This window comes from Cydia pomonella, chromosome 7, assembly GCF_033807575.1.
Source record: "Cydia pomonella isolate Wapato2018A chromosome 7, ilCydPomo1, whole genome shotgun sequence".
Classification (NCBI taxonomy): Eukaryota; Metazoa; Arthropoda; class Insecta; order Lepidoptera; family Tortricidae; genus Cydia; species Cydia pomonella.
Window position 1 is genome coordinate 10,830,000 of NC_084709.1, and position 27,551 is coordinate 10,857,550.

The window sequence follows — 27,551 nt, forward strand, 5'->3', positions numbered from 1 at the left end:
ATGATTATCAGACCCAAAATCGGGACTGATATCGGGCCCGATATCGGGAAGTGTGCATCCATATGTGTAGGTACTTTCTTACTACATAATATTATTAGATCTACTTGGGCGGTTTACAAGTTAATTTTTTGTTTGATTTCTTGTAACTTTGATAGTTTTTTAGGGTTCCGTAGTCAACTAGGAACCCATATAGTTTCGCCATGTCCGTCTATCTGTCTGTCTGTCTGTCTCTCTGTCTGTCTATCTGTCTGTCCGAGGCTTTGCTCCGTGGTCGTTAGTGCTAGAAAGCTGAAATTTGGCATGGATATATAAATCAATAAAGCCGACAAAGTTTTGAATTTTGAATTTTTGAATTTGAAATTGCTCCGAAAGAAAAAAATGTGTCCCCCCTCTCTAACTTAACCATAGGTCCAAAAAATATGAAAAAAATCTTGGAAGTAGAGCTTAAGAAAGACATTAAATGAAAACTATAGCGGATATGATCAGTTTTGCTGTTTTTGAGTTATCGCAAAAAGTTTCCCCTTCATTTTTAGGGTTCCGTAGCCAAATGGCAAAAAACGGAACCCTTATAGATTCGTCATGTCCGTCTGTCTGTCCGATTCTGTCACAGCCACTTTTTTTCCGAAACTATAAGAGCTATACTGTTCAAACTTAGTAAGTGGATGTATTCTATGAACCGCATTAAGATGTTCACACAAAAATAGAAAAAAAACAATAAATTATGGGGGTTCCCCATACTTAGAACTGAAACTCAAAAAATCTTTTTTCATCAAGGGGGCGTCCATTAATCGCGTCATACGTTTTTGGCTTGTTTTAGACCCCCCCCCCCCTCCCCCATGGTGATCTTTGGTGATATTTTCAGGACCCCCCCCCCCATCCAATATGACGTTTTTTTTTTTCGATAACTAAAGAACAGTTTTCTAACAAATGAACCTAAGTACACGTGAAGGATAATAAGGGCGGAAAACTATTATTTTTATTTTATTGACTATAATACAGTATAGCACAGATGAAAAAAAAAATACACGTGATACGTGTCCATACCCCCCCGTCCCCTGTGGTGATCATTGGTGATTGTTTGCTGACCCCCTCCCCCCCCCTATACAATATGACGCGATTAATGGACGCCCCCCAAACCCATACGTGTGGGGTATCTATGGATAGGTCTTCAGAAATGATATTGAGGTTTCTAATATCATTTTTTCTAAAATGAATAGTTTGCGCGAGAGACACTTCCAAAGTGGTAAAATGTGTGTCCCCCCCCCCCCCGTAACTTCTAAAATAACTGAATAAAAAAACTAAAAATAATATATGATATACATTGTCATGCAAACTTCCACCGAAAATTGGTTTGAACGAGATCTAGTAAGTAGTTTTTTTTTTAATACGTCATAAAATTTTAAAAAAATATTTTTTTCATCAAACCCATACGTGTGGGGTATCTGTGGATAGGTATTCAAAAATGATATTTAGGTTCCTAATATCATTTTTTTCTAAACTGAATAGTTTGCGCGAGAGACACTTCTAAAGTGAAAAAATGTGTGTCCCCCCCCCCCCCTGTAACTTCTAAAATAACAGAATGAAAAATCAAAAAAAAATATATGATATACATTACCATGCAAACTTCCACCGAAAATTGGTTTGAACGAGATCTAGTGACTAGTTTTTTTTAGATACGTCATAAAATTAAAAAAAATTTTTTTCATCAAACCCTTACGTGTGGGGTATCTATGGATAGGTCTTCAAAAATGATATTTAGGTTCCTAATATCATTTTTTTCTAAACTGAATAGTTTGCGCGAGAGACACTTCCAAAGTGGTAAAATGTGTGTCCAAACTGGTAAAATGTTGAACAAGATCTAGCAAGTAGATTTTTTTTAATACGTCTCAAATGGTACGGAACCCTTCATGCGCGAGTCCGACTCGCACTTGGCCGCTTTTTAAGCTCTACTTCCACGATTTTTTTTTCATATTTTTTGGACCTATGGTTCAAAAGTTAGAGGGGGGGGGGGGACACATTTTTTTTCTTTCGGAGCGATTATCTCCGAATATATTCACTTTATCAAAAAATGTTTCTTGAAAACCCCTATTAGTTTTGAAAGACCTTTCCAACGATACCCCATACTCTAAGATTGAAGCGAAAAAAAAATTTCACCTACACTTTACGTGTAGGGGAGGTACCCTAAAAAAAATTAAATTTTTAGATTTTATTGTACGACTTTGTCGGCTTTATTGATTTATATATCCATGCCAAATTTCAGCTTTCTAGCACTAACGACCACGGAGCAAAGCCTCGGACAGACAGACAGACAGACAGACGGACATGGCGAAACTATAAGGGTTCCTAGTTGACTACGGAACCCTAAAAAGCGATCTCTTCCAGACAACCTTTATAGTACAACACAACAGAACAACAAAATAAATAGTTAATTCATTTTAAATTAAACGTTAACTCAACTTCATAGAACTGTAGTTGCAATAATATGTGCAATCAAAGGGAAATTGTTACTAATGTACCCAGTCTGGGCTATAATAAGCTAGCAAATACTACCAAATCACGAAAAAAGTAGGTACACATTGTTTTATTGAATAATAATGAAATCCCTTTAAAAAATATTTCAATGAATTTCTTAGTGATAATTTTTACTATTTGTTAGAATTATTTTTCGAAATATAATATAATATACTTACATAAGGTATCTATTTGAAATAAAAGAAAGCAATGAACAATACAAAAATGAATATTTATGAAACAAAACTAAATCATTAGTAAATAAAGTTAATACATTATAATTAGAAAACATTTAGTCAGAGATGTAACAATACTAACAGATACATATAATTACTGAAAAGAGAATTCATGTTTATATATGAAAAGTTCAAACTAAAAACATCGACAACCGAAAAAAACAATTGATAATATCCTTTAAACAATATATCTCCAAAAATTAGCATGTTACTCAATCTAATTTTCAATTCAGTTATAATTGGTAATTTAAATGTTGGTTCCTTATTATTTTCATTCTGAACGTGTAATGCTTCTGTCTTGTTATAAAAAGTGAACATGTAAAATGCTGGTTTTTTGCCAATATTCAGAATTCGATGAAACATCCCAGAGTCCAATTGTGTAAGTTGCCCTGTTTTTAACTGGAAAGACTGGCTAAAAAGATTTGTTATCTCTGGTTCAACGGCTACTTCTCCTTCTAAGATTGTTAGGGTCACGTTACTTAATTCAGGTGGAATATACTTGTCCAAGACATAATCTGTAAAAAGAAATATACTTATACTAAAGTATAGATATATGTAAATATGTATTTATAATACCAAAGTTTTCAAAAATAAAGATAGTCCTGTTCATATAACGTCGAGCAAACATGCGCACCGACGAAATGTGCACAAACACCATTTGCACACCTATTTTCTGGCCCACTTTGTAGTGCCCGTAAAGCCCTTTACGAAGTAATATGTATAAGGCACGATAACTGATGGCGGTGGCGGTGGATCTGGGTGGTGGTCGAGAATCTTTATTATTTGAGTACTCCCCACTGAAATAAGGTATAGGTACCAGTACCAACCTGGAAAATCAGCAAAAAATACGACGTTACTAAACGGATCCCATGAGTGTACCTCACGCCGTATTTGACTCAAAATGGGTCTCCACTTTAATGCATCATCCATAAGGGGCATTAAGAAGGGAATCTTCTCAAAGGCGCTCCAAGTAACTTGCATTAAATCTACATGGGGATCAAACATTCGTTGGACAAATCTACCATTCATCGAACACCATACGTCAATGAAAATTGATATATTTTTAGAAAGCATTCCATTTTTATTCTGGGATCTTTCCGATTCTTTGATCAAGGTGTTATTCAAACATATGGCGTATTGATATACCATGTCTCCATGTTTATTCCAGCGGTCGTTTGGGATGAATACGTTAGGGTCGATAAAGAAATGATTATTTTTCTCGTTATCAACTACTTTCACAGTCACTGATTGGACGTCCCATGTGTGAACCATCATATCCCAGGAATATCCGTACAGACCGTCTGTCCAATTATTGTAGCCCTGAAAATAATTATGTTGAATTGTTAGTTAGTTATTCTGGGCATTTTCCGCAAATCAATGAATAATTGTATTTATTAATACGTACTATAGTTACACGGGTTATACCTAAATATCAACCAGATGACAGCGGTTATTAGATCCACATTTTCGAACGGACACAATGCTAGGGTACATCTAGGGTAGTTTTCCGTTCACGACATAATATATCAGCACATCGTTAACAATTTTGAATGATAAAAAAAAATTCAAGTGTAAAAATATCAAATATTTAACATTTTTGCGAATTCAAGACAGTATTTTTTACATGTGAAATATTGTTAACAACGTCCAATATTTCGTGAAACGGAAAATTACCCTTGCTCGGGCCCAACATCGGATGCGTTCGCAAATGTGGCTCTAATAACCGCTGTCATCTGGTTGATATTTAGGTATAAACAATGTAACTAATATAGTACGTATTCATAAATACAATTATTGTTACGTTGCAGTTAGGCCAGTTACACACAAAGGTGAAATGCAAACATAATAAATAATATCAACAATAATACATGGCACGCGGGGTTGTTGTACTCTTTATTACTTTACTTCTTTCTGACCTTATGACCTAGATAAGAAATTTATTATACCTACTTAGCTAATTAAGTAATTAGATTTATTCTCGTAATTATAGTGCACACACATAAATACGACAGTAAATTAATTGCTATGTACCTAATTATAACCTTAAATCAATAACTACTATAAATGCTACATTTAAGTTAAAGATTCTGCATTTGTACCTTGGTGATAAAGTGGGAAAATGGCAGGAAGCCTTGCATTGTCATGTATACACAAATCATAATAGTCGTAATTTCTTTACGCCGGGTAATTACTTTTTCATTGTCTTTATTATTTCCTCCATTACGAGTATCTTGTAGTGATGTCTCATTTTTATCAAAAGTTATTTTATGATTTTGTATTTTAAAGCATTCCACTTCATCTATTTCGGGAAATTTTAAATCTTCTGATGCATTAGTCTCGCAAAGATCTTCATTTTGTTCTTTATTTGCATATATCAATTCGCTGCCTTTTTCAAAAATGCTATTATCATCATGATCGTTATCATTATTATCTGTATTTTTTTCATGTAAGTCCGGGGAACTTCTTGAAATTGTCTTATGAAATATTTTACGAATTTCAACCACGGAAGTCATGCAGCGCGGTTTAACAAAATCAATAATCAATTTTGGCCAATTAAAGGGATAAAACAGTGGCATTGTAGCCAAACACACCCATGGAAACATACCTGAAGAAAAAAAAAACATGTTTGCCTCGCATATATTTAATGCCCTGCAGACGGTGTCACTCTCGAATTCGAGCCAACCGTGCAGTCTAACAGAACTAGTTGTGACCAATCGCGCGCGTGGTGCGAACTCACCAACCAATCGCGTTGCGGCGTTAGACTGTACGATTAGTTTGAATTCGGGTGCGTGACACCGCTATACTGACCCCATTCTTATTGTCCGTAAGGCCCGTCCTTAGATATATATGTCAATGGTCTTAGTAAACTTTTCACCCTCTCGAAAAGAACAACGTGAGGAGTTGTCATTATAAATGGTAAATTTTATTTCCTTCTACTTTTTAGGGTTCCGTATTTCTAATCAGAACACGATACCGAATATGTCTTTAAACGGATTCCCACTACTTAATTATGTTACACTATGTAGATTACAGGAAATGGAACATAGTTAAAAAAAAATGGAAAGGTCCTTATTTAAAGGATGTGTGTCCGACTCGCCCTTGGCCGGATTTGTTTTAAAATGCGCTAGTCAGGGATCGGAACCGGTTTTTTGGAAAAACTTTGAAATAAACATATATTTCGGTTTATTTTATACTCTAAATATAGGACTCGGTTGTGTTTTTAGATAACGACTTCGTATTATTAGATTGCCCAATTAGAAAGGAAATAATTAAAAAAGAACGAAAAAATTCCGTTTTCGTTCCCATACAAAAAATACCGGTTTCCGATCCCTGGCGCTAGTGATTTATTAAATACTTTTTTAATGTTTTTTTTTTGCTATGGCACGTAATACCTATTCATTGTCAAATTCCGTTAAATTGAAGAGCTTACCTATAGTAAACAACCTGGAATTCATAAGATGGAATAAGGCGCAGAACACCATAGCAACATGCCGGGTTCGAGACCACATCATCCAGAAGGCCACAGTCAGATCAAACACGAAAATGAACCAGTGCACTATGAGGTAGTCGGTCTGCTCAATTGTTAAAAACAACCTGTATAAAGTAGTTGTATTTAAATATTAATCTTAGATTCAAATTTGAAAAAAAAAAAATGAAATAAAACATGTTAACGGCAATACAAGTGGAAATAAGTACAAGATGGCCCAAACATAACTTTAACAAATCTTTTAGTATGTGTATTAAAGCGAAAGAAAATTCATTTGAAAATAATATGTTTTGTTTCAGTTAATAACCGTAGTTCATTAAATTTTATGACACTTTGTAATAGACGTATAAGTAAAAAAATAATTCCTAAAAAATGTTTGTCCGCGTGATTTTGTGCCACCTTGTTATGATGTGTCATAGACAGTAAGACTATCCCGGCTGGACGCATGCGTCTCTAATTGCATTCAGAACTGGAGGCCTACTGCGAACCACGTTCGACGTGTTGCCTCTCTGTCGCACTTGTAAATTCGTACGTAAGCGTAATAGGGAGGTAACACGTCGAACGTGGTTCGCGGTAGGCCCTTTGTTTACTATATTGTCTATAAGTATTCTTAACAGGATTTTCAAATAACTTTTTCTTAATGTGATACATACGTAAAAGGAGTAAACACCCAATGAGCGCTAAGATTCGGCACAGAGTACCCAGTTAGCCATTCCGCGGTGCCCTTTTTTACTCCAGCCATGAAATAAAGAATGAAAAATTGATACTTCAAAATGAAATATTGCCAATACGGCACTGTATCACTGGCTTTTTCCGGTTCTATTATAGCATCTAAAGACCTGGAATTAGAGTTTAAACAGGTATAAATATTTATTGTTAAAAATAACTCGAAATAATATTTATGTTTATAAATAATATACTCATACTCACCAATAGCAGTTTGCATCGGTAAAGGTAAGAAGAAAACCTACCAAACCATACAAGTAGCTATGATTGTTCCAGTAACTTTTCTCAATGAAAAATAAGTACCAATAGGAAATAGCAAATAGTCGCGCCAAGGTGTGGTATTTCCATCCCAGCATAATACCTAATGCACCTAAAATAAAAGTAAATACTTATTATTTATTCATTATTCTCAAAGCGCCATCTAACGTGCGATTTGGTAATCAAAAAATATGCTGTATCAGAATTTTTACTAGCGCCATCTATCTTTTAATTCCTATATTAAATGAAAACTGTTTAAGTCTGGCGTCATTGTCACAAGAAAAATATTGATAGATAACCGTAATAGCCGATAATTATTATTTACCCATCCACAATGCTGTGTAGACAAAAGACATGTAGGGCATCGGGACACCCTGGACAAAGTCGAACAGTGGGAAGTGGCACATTTTGGGGTCCCCCCATCTTTTGTTCAAGTGGGCACCGCCGCGCTCATCCGGTATGTCGAATAACATAGCCAAACCTAGAAAATACATAAATATTTAGATCCGTTATGACTTCTATGACATAATAGTTCCTAGTTGGATCGAGAATATTGAGATCCATTTGAATGTTTTTTAGGGTTCCGTACAAAAGGGACAAACGGGATCCTATTACTGAGATTCCGCTGTCCGTCCGTCCGTTCGTCTGTCACCAGGCTGTATCTCGTGAACTGTGATAGTTAGCCAGTTGAAATTTCTACAGACACACTACTTATATGTATTTCTGTTGCCGCTATAACAACAAATACTAAAAACAGAATAAAATAAATATTTCTTTCCAATCTCGAGGTTCTCATCCAATCACCGAAGTTAAGCAACGTCGGGCGGGGTCAGTACTTGGATGGGTGACCGTTTTTAGATATTGGTACGGAACCCTTCCTGTGCGAGTCCGACTCGCACTTGGCCGATTTTATTTAAACTTTCCCACGAAGGCATTCGGCAAAGGATTCGGAAGTAGGTATAATACATATTATTATATACGAGTGAACTCTCCAACCCTCACCGATATCGCATGCGATTTTTGATATCGGTGAGTTCGGTAGAGGCCCTATGTGTCATTAAACTATTGGTATAAATTATTGCTTAAAATAGGTAGGTAATTAAAAGTTAACACTAGTCATAAATTAACTTACTTACCAAACTAACCGAGTTACGGCTACGAGTAAGATGGTACGGCCATGTACTTAATGCGAAGATCCAAAGACCATGTCGAAAAAAGGGCCTTTCCACGACTGCGCATGAAAGTGGGAGAGAGGCCTCAGACTATCTGGATAACGAATGTCGAGAGACATGAAGAAGCTCGGCCTAACTCCCGACGACGCTTATCAGCGAAGCAAGTGGCGCCTCCGGATTAAAAAAGCTGACCCCACGTAACGGGAAGTGACGAGGAAAAAGGTAATTTAAGGCACTTGTTAATATTGTGTGAATGTAAATATGCATGCATACGCTCACCCGTACATTGTTAACTTATTTACTCCTAATTCTCATGTAAGTGAATTGTAAAAAATTCTTATGAGAAATAAAATTCTTTAAACCGAAAAAGAAGAACATAAGTAACTTACCAAATAAAATTCTCGAGACAGCCAAACTGGACGCATCCTTCGGTGCATGCAAATAATTAACGACTTTGGTAAACGTCGTTTCCTTAATCTCAAAGCCAAATTGTTCTTTAAATTTCGAATCAAACGCCTCGAACAACATATTCAACTTTTCCTTAAACTTCATTTTAGGACGGAGATTTTCTGGGCGTTTCGCTGAATATCCGGGATAAGACTAACGAATTTCCACGCGGTGACGCTCCAGGTAAATTTATATTTGATCTTATTTATCTCAGTGGAACTCATGTGTCTATTTAATTATGGAAAGGGGATGCTCAGACGTGAATAGGGAATGTTTAGTTTCCAGTTGATTACACTCTTAGGGGTGACACTTGTCTCCTTTGCTGATACTGAACTGTTTGAGGTTACTTACGTAGAAATTTACATATATTAATATGCATTGCAATATTTGCGTCAACTATGATTAATATATATGATTTTTATGATACAGGAGGCAAACGTGCAGACAAATCGCCTGAGGGTAAGCAAATACCCACCCATGGACCCCTGCAACACCAGAGGACGTTCTTCTCTTGAGGTTTTTTTATTGCGCATTATATGTATAAAATACACATGACATAGACGACATAGTCTATGTTATACAACGAAGGCAGCAAAAATAACTGACAGGATCTTATTCGTAGAGCCATAAGAGCTTGTCACATATTTTTGCGGCCTTTTTAGTTAGATAGTTTAGTTACATTTGTACGGAACCCTTGGTGGGCGAGTCCTCGCACGTACTCGCACTTGGTTTTGCTAACGTTGTATACATAAATTAATAGTTTAAAAAACACGCTTTTATAAATGCACGTAAAAACCAAAAAGTCAATATATAATAGGTTTGTTATAACCTTGAAACCTAATCGTGTTCAAAGTCCATTAGGTACATGATCTTTCTCACAAATGCAAACACGACTATGATACGATATTCCATCATGGAATGCCAGTGCCTATCTTCCCGCTTCATCATCAGACCTTGAAACCTTGACTATTTAGTTAAAATTATCAGGACTCCTCTGTGCATGAAATATGTAACCAATAAACTTCCACTTGTGGCAATAGCTGCCCTCTGCTCACCACTATGGATGTGCAACTCGCGGAAAGTTTCCGAAAGGTTTAAAAAAATATGGGAAATTTTAGAAATTTTATTTTGGAAATAGGCAATTTCGATCCCCTACTTACCCCCCCTCTTACCTACTAAGGGAGACATACAACGGCTACAAAATGCCTACACAATTTTTCTTTCCCAATACCCCCACGATCCATATTACTCCGCATCTCAATATTATAGTTTGAAATATGAATGGTAGACGTACCCTACATTTTGCCACACTATAATTTGGTATCCGCAAAAGTAAGAAAAATGATCTTCGTTGTCGTATCAGGCGTATTCCCCGACTGGTTTGCCCAAGGCACAATAGCGCTGCATTTCGTGGCAGTTTTCGTTACGTTGCTACAAAGTGCTGGAGCAACCTTTCACCACTTATTTGGGAGAGCATTACTGTTAGTGGGTTCAAGTCCAAACTGAAAACACACCTAATGGCTAACCAAGGTATTGTTGCCCGAGGGCATCATTCTATATAGCACCATACATACATACATACATATAATCACGCCTATTTCCCGAAGGGGTAGGTAGAGACCACGGATTTCCACTTGCTACGATACCTCTTTCGCTTCCTTCACTATATAGCACCAGTTCCTAAGGGCCCGATTCGAAGAATGATTAAGAGATGCTTAAGATCTTGGAAAGAGATTGAAAAGATCGATAACTAAACGATATGTTCAAATTGACGTTTATTTCGATTATGCTGTGATCTCAATAAGATCTATTTACGATATGTCTAGCGTTAAAATTACATTGCCCGAATCGTGCTGCTTCTGTCAATTATACGACATACAAACGATATCTAATTGAGAACTTATCTAAACCAGAACTTATCGTTATCTTATCTTTTCCGTATTTCATTCTTCGAATAGAGCCGTAGATATTATGAACCCCCGAATACAACCAAACCTAAGTTACCGCAAAATAATAAAATTACCTTTATGTATAATATGGGTTTAATATATGAGTAGCTTCCTGTAGCTTCTGTAATATATGAGTTAAGTGTAGCCACTGTAGGGGGCAGCCTTTGCTGTTTTTACGTGAAGTGTTAATGTCAAGTTTATGTTTCCGATTTAGGCCACAAGACAGATCCTGCAATGCGCACGGTCTCTATTGTTAACCATATTCTCACGCACTAATTGACAAAATGAAAGTAATGAAACTGGTTTCCCATGGTTATTATGCGTAGCTTAGAGGTAGGTACAGTTAACCAGTTAATATCAATAGTAGTGTATGAGACTACGCGTTAGAAGAATTTGCCATTCTCTAATAGCTAACCGATGTCTCGTATCTCTAGGTCAGTACTTCCCAAACTATGGGTCGCGAGCGAAATTTGAGTGGGCCCTGGAACATAAGACGACAGGCAGACCTACTACTAACCTAATACCTAATATTTCGAGCTCCCTATAACTAGGTACTACCGATTTAAGACTTCCAAGTGGTGGGTCTCGAATTTGGGAAGTGGGAGTTAACTTTGGGAACCAGTTGTCTTATTAATTAAAAAACTATTAGAGGGAGGTTGCTTCGCGCGTTGTACTCTCGTTAATTGTTAATGCTGATATAACTACTCCTTAAAATCGATAGATATAATTATACAAAAGAAAATGTGCTGAAATATTTTATTCTTTAATAGGTATTACATTTTGATATATAATTCCACTAAGAACAGACATTTAATTATTGTCAATGATATAATTATACAATTTAGAAACGTTCATAATTTCAACAAGATCCCTTTGATCGCCGCCGTCAAAGTTGTGATTCCCAATAGGTATACCTACTATACCATCCTCTGACCATGACTTTTAAAATTTGCCTTTAAACCAGTGGCTCTTATCGTTTCAGTGAAGGACCTCTCGAGAAAAAAAATATCAAGGACCACCAATTATTAGGAAGTTAATTCTAATATCGAATAAAATCTACAATGAGTTGTTCTCAGTGATGGCCACCGGTTGAGAACCACTACGCTAATATCTAACAATGGATAATTTATAATTACTTGGAAACAAGAAGCGCAAAATCCTGCAGATCTGACAGACGGATAGATATCAATAAGTGTCCTTGCGTGTGACCGCTTATTATGCATCACCTTAATAATCGGATGGTCAACAAGTCACTTTTTTACTCTGCATCACTTAATGTTGTAAGCAATGTCACGCAACGTGCAAATATGTTGCCTTAGTAAATTATCTGTCGCGATAATGAGCGATTTGATGGCTCCTCTACACGATGGGCCATTATACTGGCCCACTAAGATGGGCCAGCGTCTAGAGAGGGTAGTGGTGTCGGATGGCTTATGGCGCGGCGGGATGGCGATGGGATGGCCATGGTGTCGGTTTTTCGTCCGCACATCAAACGTAGTGGGCCAGCGAAGGTGCGTACGCATCTACACGTAGCCCGTTCCATAGTGCGTGCTCTCAACCATCGCATGGCCAATTGGCCATATCGCTGCTGCCATCGTGTAGAGGAGCCATTATTTAATGAACAATGCACGAAGAAATGCCGATTGTCATGTCGCCATATTAGTGGTTCGCGTCGGTTTGCAATTTCTGCAAGCTACTAGGTATATTCTTACTGTCTCGCACCAAATACAGGCATTCCTACTACATGAACAGATTCATTGATTGTACACGGTGTTTTTTTAAGTCCGATAATTTCAAGGATGCATTCCTGAGCCTAAAATAAGTAACTTTCTCAAAGAAACCGGTGTTCTAATTAACTCCATTATGGAGATAATCAATGATTTATTTTTATCTGAAACCCCTACGAGCGTGTACACTTGACTTAGGGTCTGTTTACATATTGATTAGTGTTTAGTATGAGTTCATACATTTGCTACTAAAGGTACTATCTCGGACGATCATTATTTCAAATGTCATTGATATGTCATAATTTTCAATTGTTTGGTAGTTTGGTGGATTTAAATATAATGTCCGTGTCTTTAAATATAAATTCAAATAAATTAATATGCTATTCAGTTTCATTAAATGTGTTTAGCCTTACACCGAAATTAATGGAGTTTAAAAACACACTGTGTATAAGATGGGTAAAGTAGAGATCTCTAAGAACAATCCGGTGGCGCTGTACGTTTTGTGGCTTGGAGGATTTAACAACTGGCCTTCGTCTATAATTTTCTATACAACAAACAGTCTGCCATTTTTTGCGGGGGAGGGGCACGTCAAATATATGCATAACGTACAAATAGCCATATGTCAGATAAACGTGAGTCCATACAATAAATATGACCATTGGCCGAGGTTTTTGACAGAGGGGTAAGCTCTTAAAGGCGACTCCAGTTGTTAAATCCTCCAAGTTTTGTGGTACCTACTTAACTGAATTGTCAAAGTTCAAGTTTCAACGATCTGAGTTGCCGCATAATGTTAGAATTAGAACTCGTACAGCGCCACCTACTTTAGGTAAAGAATCCGAGACACGAATTTTAGATATCTAATACAATAAACGAATAATATAATAATAATATATTAATATTATTATCATCCTTTATTCATTTAATATTATTATTATTACGAATATTTGGCGGGATTGTTTATCCAGTCCCATGTATACAGCGTGTTTTTTGATACGACCACATTCTAAGCGTAGTTAATAGTATAGGCCCAAATGAATTAACTTTCATGTTTTACTAAATATTTACGACTTTTCTGCTTTTAAAATAATTCAGCACGCAATCTCCTCCTTACGCCTCGATTAAATTTGCAGTTGTATTAAAATAGACGCTGTATGTTGCTCAACTCCCGAGAATCCCGTCTTCTCTACCTTGTTGTTTATTCTATGAAATTTTGATAGTCTTGAAATAGATAGACGCGGCGATCAAATAAGGAAACAATTAACTACATGTCTAGATATTTTTTTTCAACATTACTTTTTTTATAAATATAAGCAATAACGTGTAGTAGTTCTAGTTGATATGAAGACCCAAACCGAAAATTAGCGCCACGGATTGCACGGCATTATGCTGAGTGGGGTTCCTAGTTTAGCGTCCAAATGTTTTTTTGTCTGTTTTTCTTTCTTATACACCGTGTTTTTTTATTTCCATTAATTTCAAGTGTGCTTCCCTGAACTTAAATTAAGTAACTTTCTTAAAGACACCGGTATTCTAATTAATTCCATTTCGGAGATAATATGTTTTTTTTTATAAGGCCCTTACGAGCGTGTACACTTGGCTTAGGGCCTCTTTACATGTTGATGAGTGTTTAGTGTTTAGTATGATTTAATACATTTGCTACAAAACGTAAGTACTATCTCGGATAATTGATGTTCGAAATGACATTGATATGTCACAGTTTTCAATTGTTTGGTTAAGTTCAACGTAATGCCCGTGTTATAACAACGCTATATGTAACATTTAATTACTTTTTACAAAAAATAAAAATAATTAAAAAAATAAAGTTTTTTTTTTAAATTAACTATGCCATTTAGTTTCCTTAAACGTACTTACCGATACCCCGAAGTTAACGGAATTTAAAAAAAAACACGGTGTATAGGTACGAGTACCATGTTGTGGCGTTAAATAAATGCTTTTTCTTTCTTTCCATATTAGAGTTTTGAGCTTACCAGCTATGATAAATCGGGCCTATGCCCAGCTATGAGTCCTCGGACAACTTTTTTTTTTTTTTAGTAACGATATGCTTGTCTTCATGTATATGGTATTTAGTTAAGAGGATAGGCCACAGCCGCTTCTCCATACCCACTCAATTGCTTTCGGTAACTGTAGTTACCAGCTGTCACCCTTATTTTATTATAATAATAGAGGTCACTGAAAAATATATAAGCAAGTGAGTGGATACAAACGTAGTCCCCATTTTCCTCTCTGGATATTGACATTATGGAAAATGTTTTTACATATACCTTATTAACCTTAGACCCTGTTTGACTTTTTTCGCCTTTTTATTTGTGTAAAAACTAGGTGCGAAGAACAGATTTCATAAAATTTTAAAATGCTCCTAAATTTTATAATAATTAAAGATTCGAAAAAAATAAACAGGGCATAGCTGTGGTTGATATACAACAAACTGTGTCAAAATATTTTAGATAATGTTAATATTCAGAGAGGAAAATGAAGACTACGTTTGTATGAAAAGCCGGTTCATTTCTGTGAAAAAGATGTGAAAACTGGGGCTAAAGTTTACCAGGAAACCGTTCTCGAACCAATAGTGAAGCCCTTAAGCCACACCCTGTTTCAAAACCAGCCATGGGTCTTTCAACAGGACTCAGTTCCTGCACATATGGTAAAAACAACTCGAGCCTGGTTTCGAAGGAACAAAATTGACTTTATTGCCCACGAAGACTGGCCGTCCTCCAGCCTGGACCTTAACCCCCTGGATTATGCCATATGGCAGGTTATTGGGGAGAAAGCCTGTGCTAAACCCCACACAAATCTTGACTCCCTCAAGCGGGCCATAGTTAAGACAGTGACGGAATTAGACATGACCATCGTGCGTGCCGCTAATGATGACTGGCCTCGTCGTTTGAGGGCCTGTCTCAAGGCCAGAGGAGGCCATTTTGAATGATATTGTCATATGTAATTCCTGATTTTGTGTACTTCACTTTAATATATAGTTTATTCAACTTTCGTTCGTATATTTTATGTAGATAAAGATTATTGCAGTAACAGAATTTAGTAACCAACTAAGTACTTTGACAGCGTCCGTATTAACACTTATGTTGTTCTTGGCGCTGTGGGCACGACTAGTAACAACCACTTTAGGTGTTCTTGGCGTTCAAAAGGTTAAATGTACTTAAAGTGCAAAAGTGTCACTCTGATATCTTATGTAGGTGTAAGATATTCCATTAATTGACTTATTTAAATCTTAACTTTGTACTTATGTGATGTTACAGGAATGAATAGCCATGTAATGCTAACATCAACACATAAACATACGTCGTCTTACTTACCAAAATAAAAACTAGTTATTATTTTGTTTATTTTTAAGTAGGAAATAAATTAAGTAAAATGTTGAGGAAAAAAAGAACAAACTAAAATTCGAATACGTTTAATAATAATAAATAAAATAAACTATTAACAAAATACGTTAATAAAAAATCAATTCAAAAACGACTTTATCATCACATACTATTGTAGATTATATCGCTCTGGTTTTGACACAGGTTGTAAAATAATAAAAGTGCAATATCTAGTAAGAAAAGATCTATACATTTTAAGATTATACTTACTAAACTATACCGCAACTTAATGAACTAGTATCTCTTCAGTCGGCAGGGAATATTAACTACAATGTAGTCTCAATAAATAGTTAATATGTAATACACATGAAAGAAAAACAAAGTCATACAGAAAAGTGACTTGATGAAAATTTCGATGAAAATGGGGTACAGTCGGGACTATTCGAAAATATAATAAGCAACGTAAAATTATTTATTTCCGAATACGGCAAACTGAAGAGACATTTGATTACAGTTTATTCCTCACATTTAGGAACTTTGTTGAACATACGACAAATAAAATTGACTGTAACATAATTCTTATAAAAACTTACATCACAGTAAATGTTACAATACTCGGACTGCGCATTTGTGCGCAAACAGAAACAAAATAACCTATTTAAAATAATTATAAATACAATCATATGCCATCCGATGGTAATTATAATAATTTCGTCGTTGAAATAAATACTAATATAATGCTTGGCACCTCATACAGAGATTTGCGAATAACGATAAGTCATATCGTTCAATAATTTATAAAGTACATTTAAACGATTATAATAACATTAAAAACAGTCAAGTCTAAACAACGAACTTTACGCTTTATGACACTTGGGCAGAGATCACAGTGCAAACAATTTGGTCAGGATACACGTTAACTTGTTGCGATTCTAATCAGCATCAGTTACAAACGGAATGTCCTTAAAACAACGCTTAACATAAACATTAAAATACAATATTCGAAATCATTTAAATCTCTTGTAAAATTGCTGTACATTTTGGCCTCGCGTCTACGGCAAAAACATTTCAGTTGATATCTAGATTTATAAACTCACTAAAGCGTAAGTTTAGTAAACGCAGAATACTACTATCAAATTCAACAGTCTAAAAGTTCTAAAAATCTCGATTTGATTCAATAAGGTGAAACTATGTGCTAATTACATTTGGCAATTAGGTCTAAAACATCTAAATACCGGTGTAGCAAAAGCCTTGGCTTAGTACATGAGGTTCAGTAGGCCCCGATGACGCCGCCGGGGCCGGGCAGCACGGACTTGCCGGACAGGAACACGTCCACAGCCCGCGCCGCTTGGCGACCTTCGGAGATCGCCCACACCACTAGAGATTGGCCGCGGCGACAATCTGCCGAGTAAAAATTGACAATTGTCATTATTTAAGTTACGGAAAAACCTTTATCGTACATCCATAAAAGAAACAAGATTAAAAAAGATAGTGTAATGTTGTGTTATTTGTCAATGAAGATATCGACTAAATATGAATTAAATAAAAAAATAAGTATATAAACAAAAAGTTTTATAAACAAACTAACATTAAACCGTTAAATTAGTTTTATCTTTGTATGTCTAACGACAGTTTAAATTCGATTTATTAACAATTATATATTATTCATATGACACGGTTTTCATATACAATAAAATAATGTATGTAAAATACGAAATATTATGCTTATGTATCATTTAATTGTTAAAATATCACTAAGTCAAAATGGTCAAGGTTCCCTTTAAAAACCTGTCCAATACAAGAAAGCAACACACACAAACACAAAGTAATAAACAATACATGTAGTTATTTCAATATTTTTGGGATTCCAAACAGGACCACAAGTAAGTAGTATTGTATTGTAAATAACTGTAATTAGCAATAACGGGCATTTCATACAATACGTATAACAGTATCACTCCATACAATACGTATAATAGTATCACTCCATCCCATCGTTACAGTAGTTTATGTGACTGCTACATAATGAAAGGCATTAAAACACAAGGGTGGGTTTAAGAAACGAACGAAGCGAGTTTCTTAAAAGGACCACACGAGTGTTTTAAGGCCTAATTATGTACAGTTACATACACTATTTTATCTGCACACATATTATAAATTTTCTATGATATATTCACTAACCCAAATTACAGCCAAGGTTGGGGCATCGTGGGTCTCTTGGCGGAACTCGCGGATATGTGGTGGCGTCACCGAAATATTTTTATCGCTCATTTTACATGCACCTTTTGCTATAGTTACTTTGAAAACAACAAAACATTCATTTTATACTTTAAACTAATTAAAAGATAAACTGTACGTGAAATGGCGGTAAATGAAAACTTTTTTCACGCATGTCACGCATTCGTAGCTTTTTTTTAATTCAGAGACAAACTAGAGTCGGGGGCCTATATCCGTATCATTCGATACAAACTAACATGCGAGATATGTCAATATTGTATGCAAATAGCATTTCATTTCGTATAAAAAGGCATCTCGATTGATATAAGAATAGAGGGCAAATCGAATTGTTTTTTTTTTCAGAGTTTTTTTTAAATGTAATAGGCCGCAAACGAGCAGACGAGCCGCCTGATGGGAAGCATTCATCGCCGCCCATGGACATAAGCAACATCGGAGGAGAGATGTTCCAAATTCAAATGTATAACCAAATCGATTTTGATATAGTTATGAAGCAATTACAACACATCATCACAGATAAGAAATTAGATGTTGTAACAAAACAGTTTATCGTAATGTTGGCGATTATTTACGGATTTTGAAGGCATCATAGAGGGTTTATGATACGTGTGTAGATAAAAATCATTACGATACACCAATGACCTAATAAATACTGATGTTATTATGTTTGCAGGTTTTTGAAAGTGTTTTGCATATTCAAATGCTCATAAAAACTGTAACAATTTTTTTATTCAAATACTTCTCCTTTAATACTTTTTTTATTATGATCCCGAATAGAAGTGTACAAAGAGGAATATATAGGATAATAGACAAATCTGACATTTAAATATTTTTGACTGAATTTCCTTTATATACTTTATTTCGAGGTTTTCTCGAAGGACTTCAATAAAAAGTTCTTCTAAAAAAAAGAGTGTATAACTTTCAAACACACATGGAATTGCAGGCGTCTATAAGCTACGTTGATACTAAACGTAGTACTTAAACACACGTGGTACTTACACGTGGTATTAAAAAAAATCCGTTACACAAATGCCCATCGTACTTACCTCCGGCAGCAAACACGTTGTTGACGGGTGTGTGATAGATGTTTTTCTTGTCGGTTTCCACGTTGCTGCGTGCGTCCAAAGGTAAGTCTGTAATATAGACAATATGCTCGTAAAACTTTATTCGACATGTCATGAAAACAGCTTTAGAACTAACGTCTATTACCAGTTAATTAACCCTTTTTAAAAGTACATAATTACATATCAGTAAAATTTCAACCATCCTGAAGTTGATCACCAAAAGTAACATTTTGAATGCCTTTTGTGAAAAAAAAAGCGTTTAGACCGGAGCAGTTTGAAATAGGGTTAATATAAAGCATTAAAATGCGAATTTAGCTGTTCAATAAATACTCGTAGAGACGTCGCACTGATGAGCCATCGGAGTAAGTAAACATCGCGCTCCCGAAGTCAGTCCGCGGAGAAACTTACCAAGCTGATGTGCCACGTATCTCTCGGGCCCCAGGAAGCCCATGGCCAGCAGCACCAGCTCCGCCTTGTACACCTTCTCAGTGCCGGGGATCTCCTTCATCTCCCAGCGGCCGCCCGCGGCGCGCGTCCACTCCACTTCCACGGCCGATACGCCCGCCACGTTGCCGTAACCTGATCAATGGTGAATACAAAGTTACTACTATATTTACTTGTCCTCTTCATTCCTGAGTTTTTCTGGCAAATGCTCGTGCTAAAGATGCTAAGCACGAAGAATTTCATTTCCTATTTCTATCGCACGCGCGTCCTTACTTTACACGTGTTATACAGGCTAACGCAGCAAACACCGCTCTGTCACGTTTTTCCTCCATACGTTCTACTCGTAACTGACAGATTATTTCTACTATTGAAAATGCTTCATAACGCCATAATTAAACTAAAGTTCAAATTCAACCAAAGTTCAATGAACACAGCATTTTCATATTCATAATTTCTGTCGTGAATACATATCGAACACGTTACATACCTGCATGTAAAATCTATGCTCTGAGAATTGTATTACATTTTATGGGAGTTCGGAGCCCGATAGATCGTGTAAACTGAGACACTATTCAATATGGCCTAGCAAGGGATTGTGGACGATGGCTTCTCCATATAAATGTAGTCCCTATTTTCCTCTCGGGATTTTGACATTATAGAAAATATTTTTATACATTTTGATGTATATTAACCATTTATTGCCTATTAGTGGCTCCGTGAGCTTAAAAGATGTAAAAATAAAAATATTTACTCCGTTGAGTCATAATCACAGCGACCTCACAATAATCTTAAGTACCTTCGACCCTACTGGTGCTCAAGTCCTTTATGCCATTTTTCGCCATTTTGAATATTTTCCTGCCTATGAAAGAGAGAGAATCGGTTAAGAAATGCGACTTGTTGAGGAGAACATCCGGACCAAAGAGCATATAATCACTACGTTTTAAGAGACGGGACTTCCATACTAGCGAGTGGAATCAGTTTGTTTCGCAAATCATTACCAAAATGTACGACAAAGAACTGTCAAAGAACCATAGTACCAACATAAGCGATTCTAATAGTGTAGTACGCTACACGCTTACGATTCTTATCGATATCGATAAAATGGGGAGGGTTGAAACATAGGCTCCTGTCTACAAATTTTGTACTCGAAATCAGGTTAGCATCGAGTCCACATTTAAGTTGTATGTTATATAGTGGATAGTTCTTAATTGGACTACTATCTGGTCGGGCTTAATGTGGACCCGAATTATTTTAATAGTTTTTAATTCGTGTTTTTTTTATTTTATTAAATGCTTGATTTTCATAATGATGTGCACATACATGTTTGAATAAATGTAACTTTTCTATGGGAAGATGTATCAGGTCTTCTTTCCCAACAAATTTGGCCCACTGCCTGCATCTGAAAACATACAGCCTTGGAAAAACATGACTATCTACAGTTTATATTCCATGTGTTTGCTAATGAGATGATCAACTGATTATTTCGCGCTAATATGCATCTATAAATCATGTTTTTCGGCATCCAGTTATCAACAACCCTTTATCAATGCTTTAACTTTTTATGTATTTATATGTCTGTTAATCATGAGAACGGGGGGTCTGGCCTTGTTGGCAGCGACCCTGCCTATGAAGCCGATGGTCCCAGGTTCAAATCCTGGAACGGGCATTTATTAGTGTGATGAGCATGAATATTTGTTCCTGAGACATGGGTATTTTCTATGTATTTATAAATACTTATAAATTAGGTCTATGTACATATATATATACATTATTGCACAAACTGACTTAGTACTAAAGTATGAATGGCATGTGTTGTGGGTATATATATATATCGTTGTCTAAGTACCCACAACACGTGCCATTCATACTTTAGTACTAAGTCAGTTTGTGTAATAATGTCCTATAATATTTCTTTATTTATCATAAAAACAGAGATTAATTTTCTTACATTTTAGGTTAATATATTAAATAATCACTAGATAAAAAAAATATGTTAACTAATGACCATTAATGCATAAGTAATAGATAATTTATGCATTATTAATCTTCGACGAATTAATTATGGTCATATTGCATGCTAGTTCTAAGGAAATTTCACATATTTTATTTAATTATTTACACTGATATACAAATAAAACTACAGTTATCGATACTTATAGTACATCCCTAGTTCACAACGAAAAATAATGTAAAATATCTAATTTTCGATGTGTTTATAGCCTGCTGACCCAAAATAGGGTCAAAAGTATCTAAAGCAATACTTACCAGTCTTCATCCAAGGGAAATTTCGCCATAGAATCCCTTTTTTTGTGATTTTCTCGAGTGGCTCGCTTGCCACATATTTCACACTTAGTAAACCGTTTTCTCGCTGGCATTGTAACAAACTCGCTCTTTACTCTGATCACGGTTGACTATTTTCGATTTTTGCACTAAATAATAAAGAAATTACTCGAAATACCCGAACAAAACATTGAAGCCTTCAAAACAAACAAAGCAATTAGGCTGACAGTAGACTTGATGTAAACTTGACAGAATAAATAGCACTGACGTTTTCTTTTTCTTCGTTGGCAATGATTTGCGAAACAAATTCCATACAAAACTTTTTTCTTCCTAGTTGCGTCAGCCTGATCCGGACATACGAAAACGTTTTTTCCCCAAGCTGAAACCGAGACCTTTGCTAAAGCTTGATAATTATAAAAGTTTTAAGCCAAAAACAATTTTCATACACATTTTTGAATGCCCCTAACTTATATAAAAGTTTATAAATCGAAAAAAATCGAACGAAGAGTATGGCTGTGGTATAAATCCAATAATTTCAAAATATTTTCTATAGTATTGATGTCCGGAGAAGAAAATGGGGACTACGTTTGTATGGATAAGCGGTCACGTCGGTCTTGAGTTTAGTAGTGGATAAATAAATTAAAAACCAAATACACGTTTTGTAATTTTTTTTGGATTTTCCTTAAGTGTTGTGTTGACGATGTATGTAGACAATGGCGTATGAAGTTATGATGGTGTAGGTGAGGTTATGTCAGGTCAAGTTCAAGTGTGCGCCACGAAAATCACTCTTAAGATACAGTACAGGGTACTAACGACATTAAATAATGATTCGATTTTATTCATATCTAAAAAAAACCGATTTCGTCACTGACTAACTCACTCACACGCTGATGATCATCAAAACCCTTAGGGTACTTCCTGAAGTCCTAGGAAGCTGAAATTTATTTATTAATAATATAGGTATGTAGGATAGTATTAGTATACAAACAACAAAAAATTCTAAAAACTCGATTTTTTTTCCCCTAAGGGGGTGAAAAGGGGGTGGAATTTTGAATGGGGAATCAATAGCCGCTGAACCGATTTAGTTGAAATTTGGTATGTAGATAGTTTTTGTTATGGGGAAGGACATAGAATAGATTTCAACCCCAAAATCACCCCGTAAGGATGAAAAGGGGAGAAAAAGGGCGTTAGGGGGAAAAAGGGGGTTAAAGGTTGTATGGGGAATCAGTAAAAAAAGCAGATTGTATAAAAGATGCCCCCAGATACGTATTTCAGGATTTAAAATATTAAATCACCCCAACCCTTCAAATTAGGGGATAGAAGATTGTTATTAAGCGACTTATAAAAAGGTTAAATCCCATCAATAAGCCACCTGCCGGTGAGTAAGGTTGCCAGAGCTCAACGAGGGAAGGGCGGGTCTAGGGTCGGCAACGCGCATGTAACTCTTCTGGAGTTGCAGGCGTACATAGGCTACCAGACTGCTTACCATCAGGCGGGCCGTATGTTTGTTTGCCACCGACGTAGTATAAAAAAAAATCAAAAACATTTTCATGTAAAAATGTTGCTAAGACGAAACCATAAGGCTCGCACTGTCAAAAAGTTATCAGATCTCTTGTAGAGCCAAGTTCTGACTCTACAAGTCCTAACTTCACAAACTCTACACCTTAGTGAAAATATGTGGCTTGGTCGTTTCGTTACTACAAGAAGTATTGTATAATAAAAAATAATGAATAGTGGATACATTTTTCACCTTACGCCCATGTGACTTTTCGCTAGGTGCACGACTGGTGCTGCCCTCATTTTGTCGGCTTTTCTACGTTAAATTTTATGGAGTAATCACTGACTTATATGTACTACGCACTAGACAGACTATCGGCAACAAATTGTCCAACAAATAAGTAGTAATACTATGTTTGACGTCTGTCATTAAGCTAAAGAATAAGCGTAGCTACGTAGCTAGCCAGAGGCGAAAATGTTAAGACAACTGTTCATTTTCTGCCTACATACGCACTGTAAAGAATCCAGTCTTAACTTACCGTCATCCAGGAATTCTTTTGTGAGCGTAGAGAACTTCCTCGGGTCGTTTCCGAACTTCACTTTGACTTCCTCGTGCCCGTAGTCCACCCTGTGAAAATATTGAACGTGTTTAAATGCTAGAATATACTGGGAGTGTTTTCAGAAATAAATAAAAACTGTTTTTTTTTAGAAAGCTATATCAGTTGTATGTAACATTCTTAAACACTTTATTGTCCATAAAATTCAGACTCATTCTAACATGAAAACATGTTAAAGCACCTAAAACAGTGGAAAATATTTTAACAAATTTGACACCTGTAGGGGTAAGATGGTCGGCTGTTTATCATTTGTCACCATGGCTGTCACGTTCTAACAAGTATGTAAGCGCGAAAGTGACGGGTATAGCGACAAGTGATAAAAATGGAACCATGCTGCCATCGCTGATGTAGATAGCGCTATACGGCGACATACGAGGGGGAATCAAGTCCTTAGAACTACGTATTTGTAAAACCTCTTTACTTGAGGTTTGTTTTTTTTCTGAGCTGGCACTATGATGTCATTTTTGACAGATGTTTTTTTTTTTTTCAATTGTTTCCGCCATTATATTGTAAAAGAGTCTTTTGTAAAAGAAGCTGACTAAAACGTTCAATTATGGAAAAAAATAGTTACAATCCGTGATAAAGTACTTGTGTATGAAGAAAATGTCTATCAAGGAATTTTTTTTTTGGATATTCAGCAGACGGTAGGCTCTAATGCTTTACTCTATTCCACTGTCGCTTACTGGGTTGCAGAGTTTAGAAGAGGTAGGTCAAGCTGTGAAGATGACCCCCACTCCGGTCGGCCTTCTATCTCAGTTAACGCACTAACCGTTGAAAAAATTGAAAAAATGTTTTTAGAAGACAGGCGAATCACTATCAAATATCTAGCAGAGACCCTAAAGGTTTCCTTTCATAGTATACATTCGATAATAACACATGTTTTGGGTTTTAAAAAAGTGTCAGCAAGATGGGTTCCGCGAATGTTAACAAAGGCAAACAAAGACTTGCGAGTGGAGGTTGCAGAGCGAAATCTTGAAATTATCAAGCATGACCCGGATACTTTTTATCGCCGTTTCGTTATTATGGACGAAACATGGGATCACCATTTCGATCCTGAAACGAAAAAACAAAGCATGTCGTGGAAACGTCCATCTTCTTCACCAATAAAAAAAATCGAGTTTTTCCGACGGCAGGTAAAGTCATGGCCTCAGTTTTCTGGGATGCGGATGGAATCCTTTTCATTGATTATCTGCCAAAAGGGAAAACCATTACTGGTGCCTACTACATGGAATTGATCCCGAAAGTGCGGCAGGCAATAAAAGAAAAACGCCGAGGAAAATTGCGTGCTGGCGTGCTTTTCCATCACGACAATGCTCCGGCTCACTGGTCATCACAGATGGCTCTGACTGCTATTCGCCAGGCCGGTTTTAAGATCTTTGACCATCCGCCCTACTCGCCAGACTTAGCTCCGAGTGGTTTACACTTATTTCGCAAATTAAAGGAGTACATTCGCGGAACTAAATTTGAAGACGACAACGCGGTTATGCTTGCTGTAGAGGAGTTTTTCAAGACCCAAGAAAAACTTTTTTTTAAAAGGAATTATTAAACTTGAAAAACGATATACTAAATGTATAGAACAACAAGGAAATTATGTCTAAAATATATATATATATATATATATAATCGTGTGTTTTTGACCCTATTTCTAAGAACTTTTTGATTTACCCTCGTATGTTTTGTTTTAAACTTAAGCGCTTGATAATCCAATTACATTACATAGCTATTAAATTTATGCTACGCTTTGCAATATTTTTTTCACCACACTAACTGGTAAAGGCCCTCTTGATTGTTCAAAAACTAATGAGAAAGTTGCATTTTATCCACATGTGGGCAAAGTAATCAGATAAAAATTTTGAGTTGTTTCCTTATGTTAGCTAGTAGAATTGACTTTTAAATGATGATTTTGAATGATAATTTTTTTATTACATTCATTTGGATTTGATTTAATTTGAATATGTTGGTATTTTATAGTTAAATCCTCGCGTTGGTGGGGTGAACAATTTTGTGTTTCACACGGAGGCAAAGTTTGTTTAACCCTCGTGCCTTGAAACCCTCGCAACGCTCAAGATTCCATTTCTCGAACCACTCGCTACGCTCGAGGTTCAATTTTGGAATCTTTCGCTTGCTCGGGTATCAATATTAGCACGAGCGGTTAAACAACAACTTTGCCCCGCAAATAACTAGTAAGCGGTTAAGCACAGCCCATCTCAACTACTAGACGGAAGACATAAGACAATCGAGGTCACCACACCACACCACACATAAGCGCTCCTGTACAATTTTTGTATGGGAGCGCAGCCGCTTATTTCACTTACGCCCATAACTGGTTACTTGACACATGTTGAATATTATAACAAAATTTTGCTAAATGGATAGAAAATGAGCCATCCATTATTAAAAAAAGTGGAATTTAAAAATACATTTTGAGATTATAAAAAAAATACAAGGCTCCAATGTCTCAAAAAAAGGAAATTGTACCAATAGATTCCTTGCATTTTATTGAAAAATAAATTGTATGACAACTAAAATAGCAATTTTCTTGATATTCCATACATTTAGGACAGACTAATGTTATGTGACGTCACATTACTATATTATTTTGTTAGAGGCGTTTCAATCGTCGAGTACATGTCAGACTCATTTTCTGACCTTTGTGTTGCTTAAATGTCATGAGTCCTATATAGACATTTGATCCTCAGGAAAATCAAGATTGATTGATATTATTGTGTGTAGCATAAAATGGTGTATAATGCAATACGGTTCTGGCGCTCTAATCGTAGCATTTTACAAGTAAAATTACACCACTGTGTGGTGAGCAGGTGCCTTGTGCTTTTTGTCAACGTTTCATAAGGCGGTGTCTGTGTAGTGTGTGATGTTAAGTAATAATACCTGAAGACCCTCGGCCATTGCGGCCACGGGTTGTCTTGTCCGCGGGTGGGCTTCGGCTGTGGCAGGATTTCAAACGTCGTGATCGACTTGGCGCCTTGGCGGAGAGATGTCGCTATGCAGTCGCATCTACAAAGTTACCATAATTAATAATAAAACCTACTTTGATTGTAATTACTCATGGAAATCTATTAGCTATCCTCTTGCTATTAACTTAGTAAAGTAGTACAACAAATGTTATCATTATTTTCGTTGAACCGGTCTCAATCGTAAAGCGGTAATTTATACGAGAGAAAAGTAAATACAGTAGAAATATGTGTATTCTAGTCTGAGCCTTTGTTTTATCACAAACAATGCTAAGCACATAGTTACCTTTGATCTCTCTGCTAAATTGACATAACGACGATACATACAAAATTTATTCATTACGGAAAAATCACAGCTATAGATTATTATACGTAATAATAGTTTATATTATACACAAGGTGTTATAAGCTATGAATGTGATTTTTCCGTAGGGCTTTTACAAGTTTTAATTCTTGTAATACTACAAGTATGTACCTACGTATGTTCGGGTCAAAACTTCCATGCTAAATTAGACCCATTTCCCATTATTTGATTGGGCTGAAACTTTACATAAATATGCAAGTTGGGAGACAATGCACCATTTTTAGTGCCGA

At 36.0% G+C, this 27,551-nt stretch overlaps 2 protein-coding genes across 3 annotated transcripts in view; both read right to left on the reverse strand.

Annotated features, from left to right (window-relative positions):
• Positions 1-2,722: 2,722 nt before the first annotated feature.
• Positions 2,723-9,396, reverse strand: LOC133519797 (vitamin K-dependent gamma-carboxylase). Its single transcript, XM_061853902.1, has 8 exons — positions 8,780-9,396; positions 7,544-7,699; positions 7,165-7,330; positions 6,888-7,073; positions 6,178-6,341; positions 4,847-5,352; positions 3,575-4,067; positions 2,723-3,262 (listed from the first exon to the last, which is right to left on the reverse strand). Exons 1-8 carry the CDS (start codon positions 8,940-8,942, stop codon positions 2,808-2,810), a joined length of 2,289 nt encoding a protein of 762 aa, XP_061709886.1. The 5' UTR covers positions 8,943-9,396; the 3' UTR covers positions 2,723-2,807.
• Positions 9,397-15,921: 6,525 nt separating this feature from the next.
• The window catches only part of LOC133519800 (uncharacterized), a 96,425-nt gene continuing 84,795 nt past the window's right edge, over positions 15,922-27,551 (reverse strand). For both annotated transcript variants that reach the window (XM_061853910.1, XM_061853909.1), the window contains 5 exons: positions 26,875-27,000; positions 23,908-23,996; positions 19,556-19,726; positions 19,130-19,216; positions 15,922-17,249 (listed from right to left, as the gene is read on the reverse strand). In XM_061853910.1, coding sequence (XP_061709894.1) covers positions 17,119-17,249; positions 19,130-19,216; positions 19,556-19,726; positions 23,908-23,996; positions 26,875-27,000 — 604 coding nt within the window. In that variant the 3' untranslated portion in view covers positions 15,922-17,118. The remainder of the gene's footprint in view (positions 17,250-19,129; positions 19,217-19,555; positions 19,727-23,907; positions 23,997-26,874; positions 27,001-27,551) is intronic.

Coding starts and splice junctions, on each gene's coding strand:
- LOC133519797 (XM_061853902.1), bottom strand. CDS start 8,942: ATGAAGTTTAAGGAAAAGTTGAATATGTTGTTCGAGGCGTTTGATTCG. Junction 6,342..6,887: donor TGGGTGTTTACTCCTTTTAC/GTATGTATCACA, acceptor TACTTTATACAG/GTTGTTTTTAACAATTGAGC. Junction 5,353..6,177: donor TTCCAGGTTGTTTACTATAG/GTAAGCTCTTCA, acceptor TTTTTTCTTCAG/GTATGTTTCCATGGGTGTGT.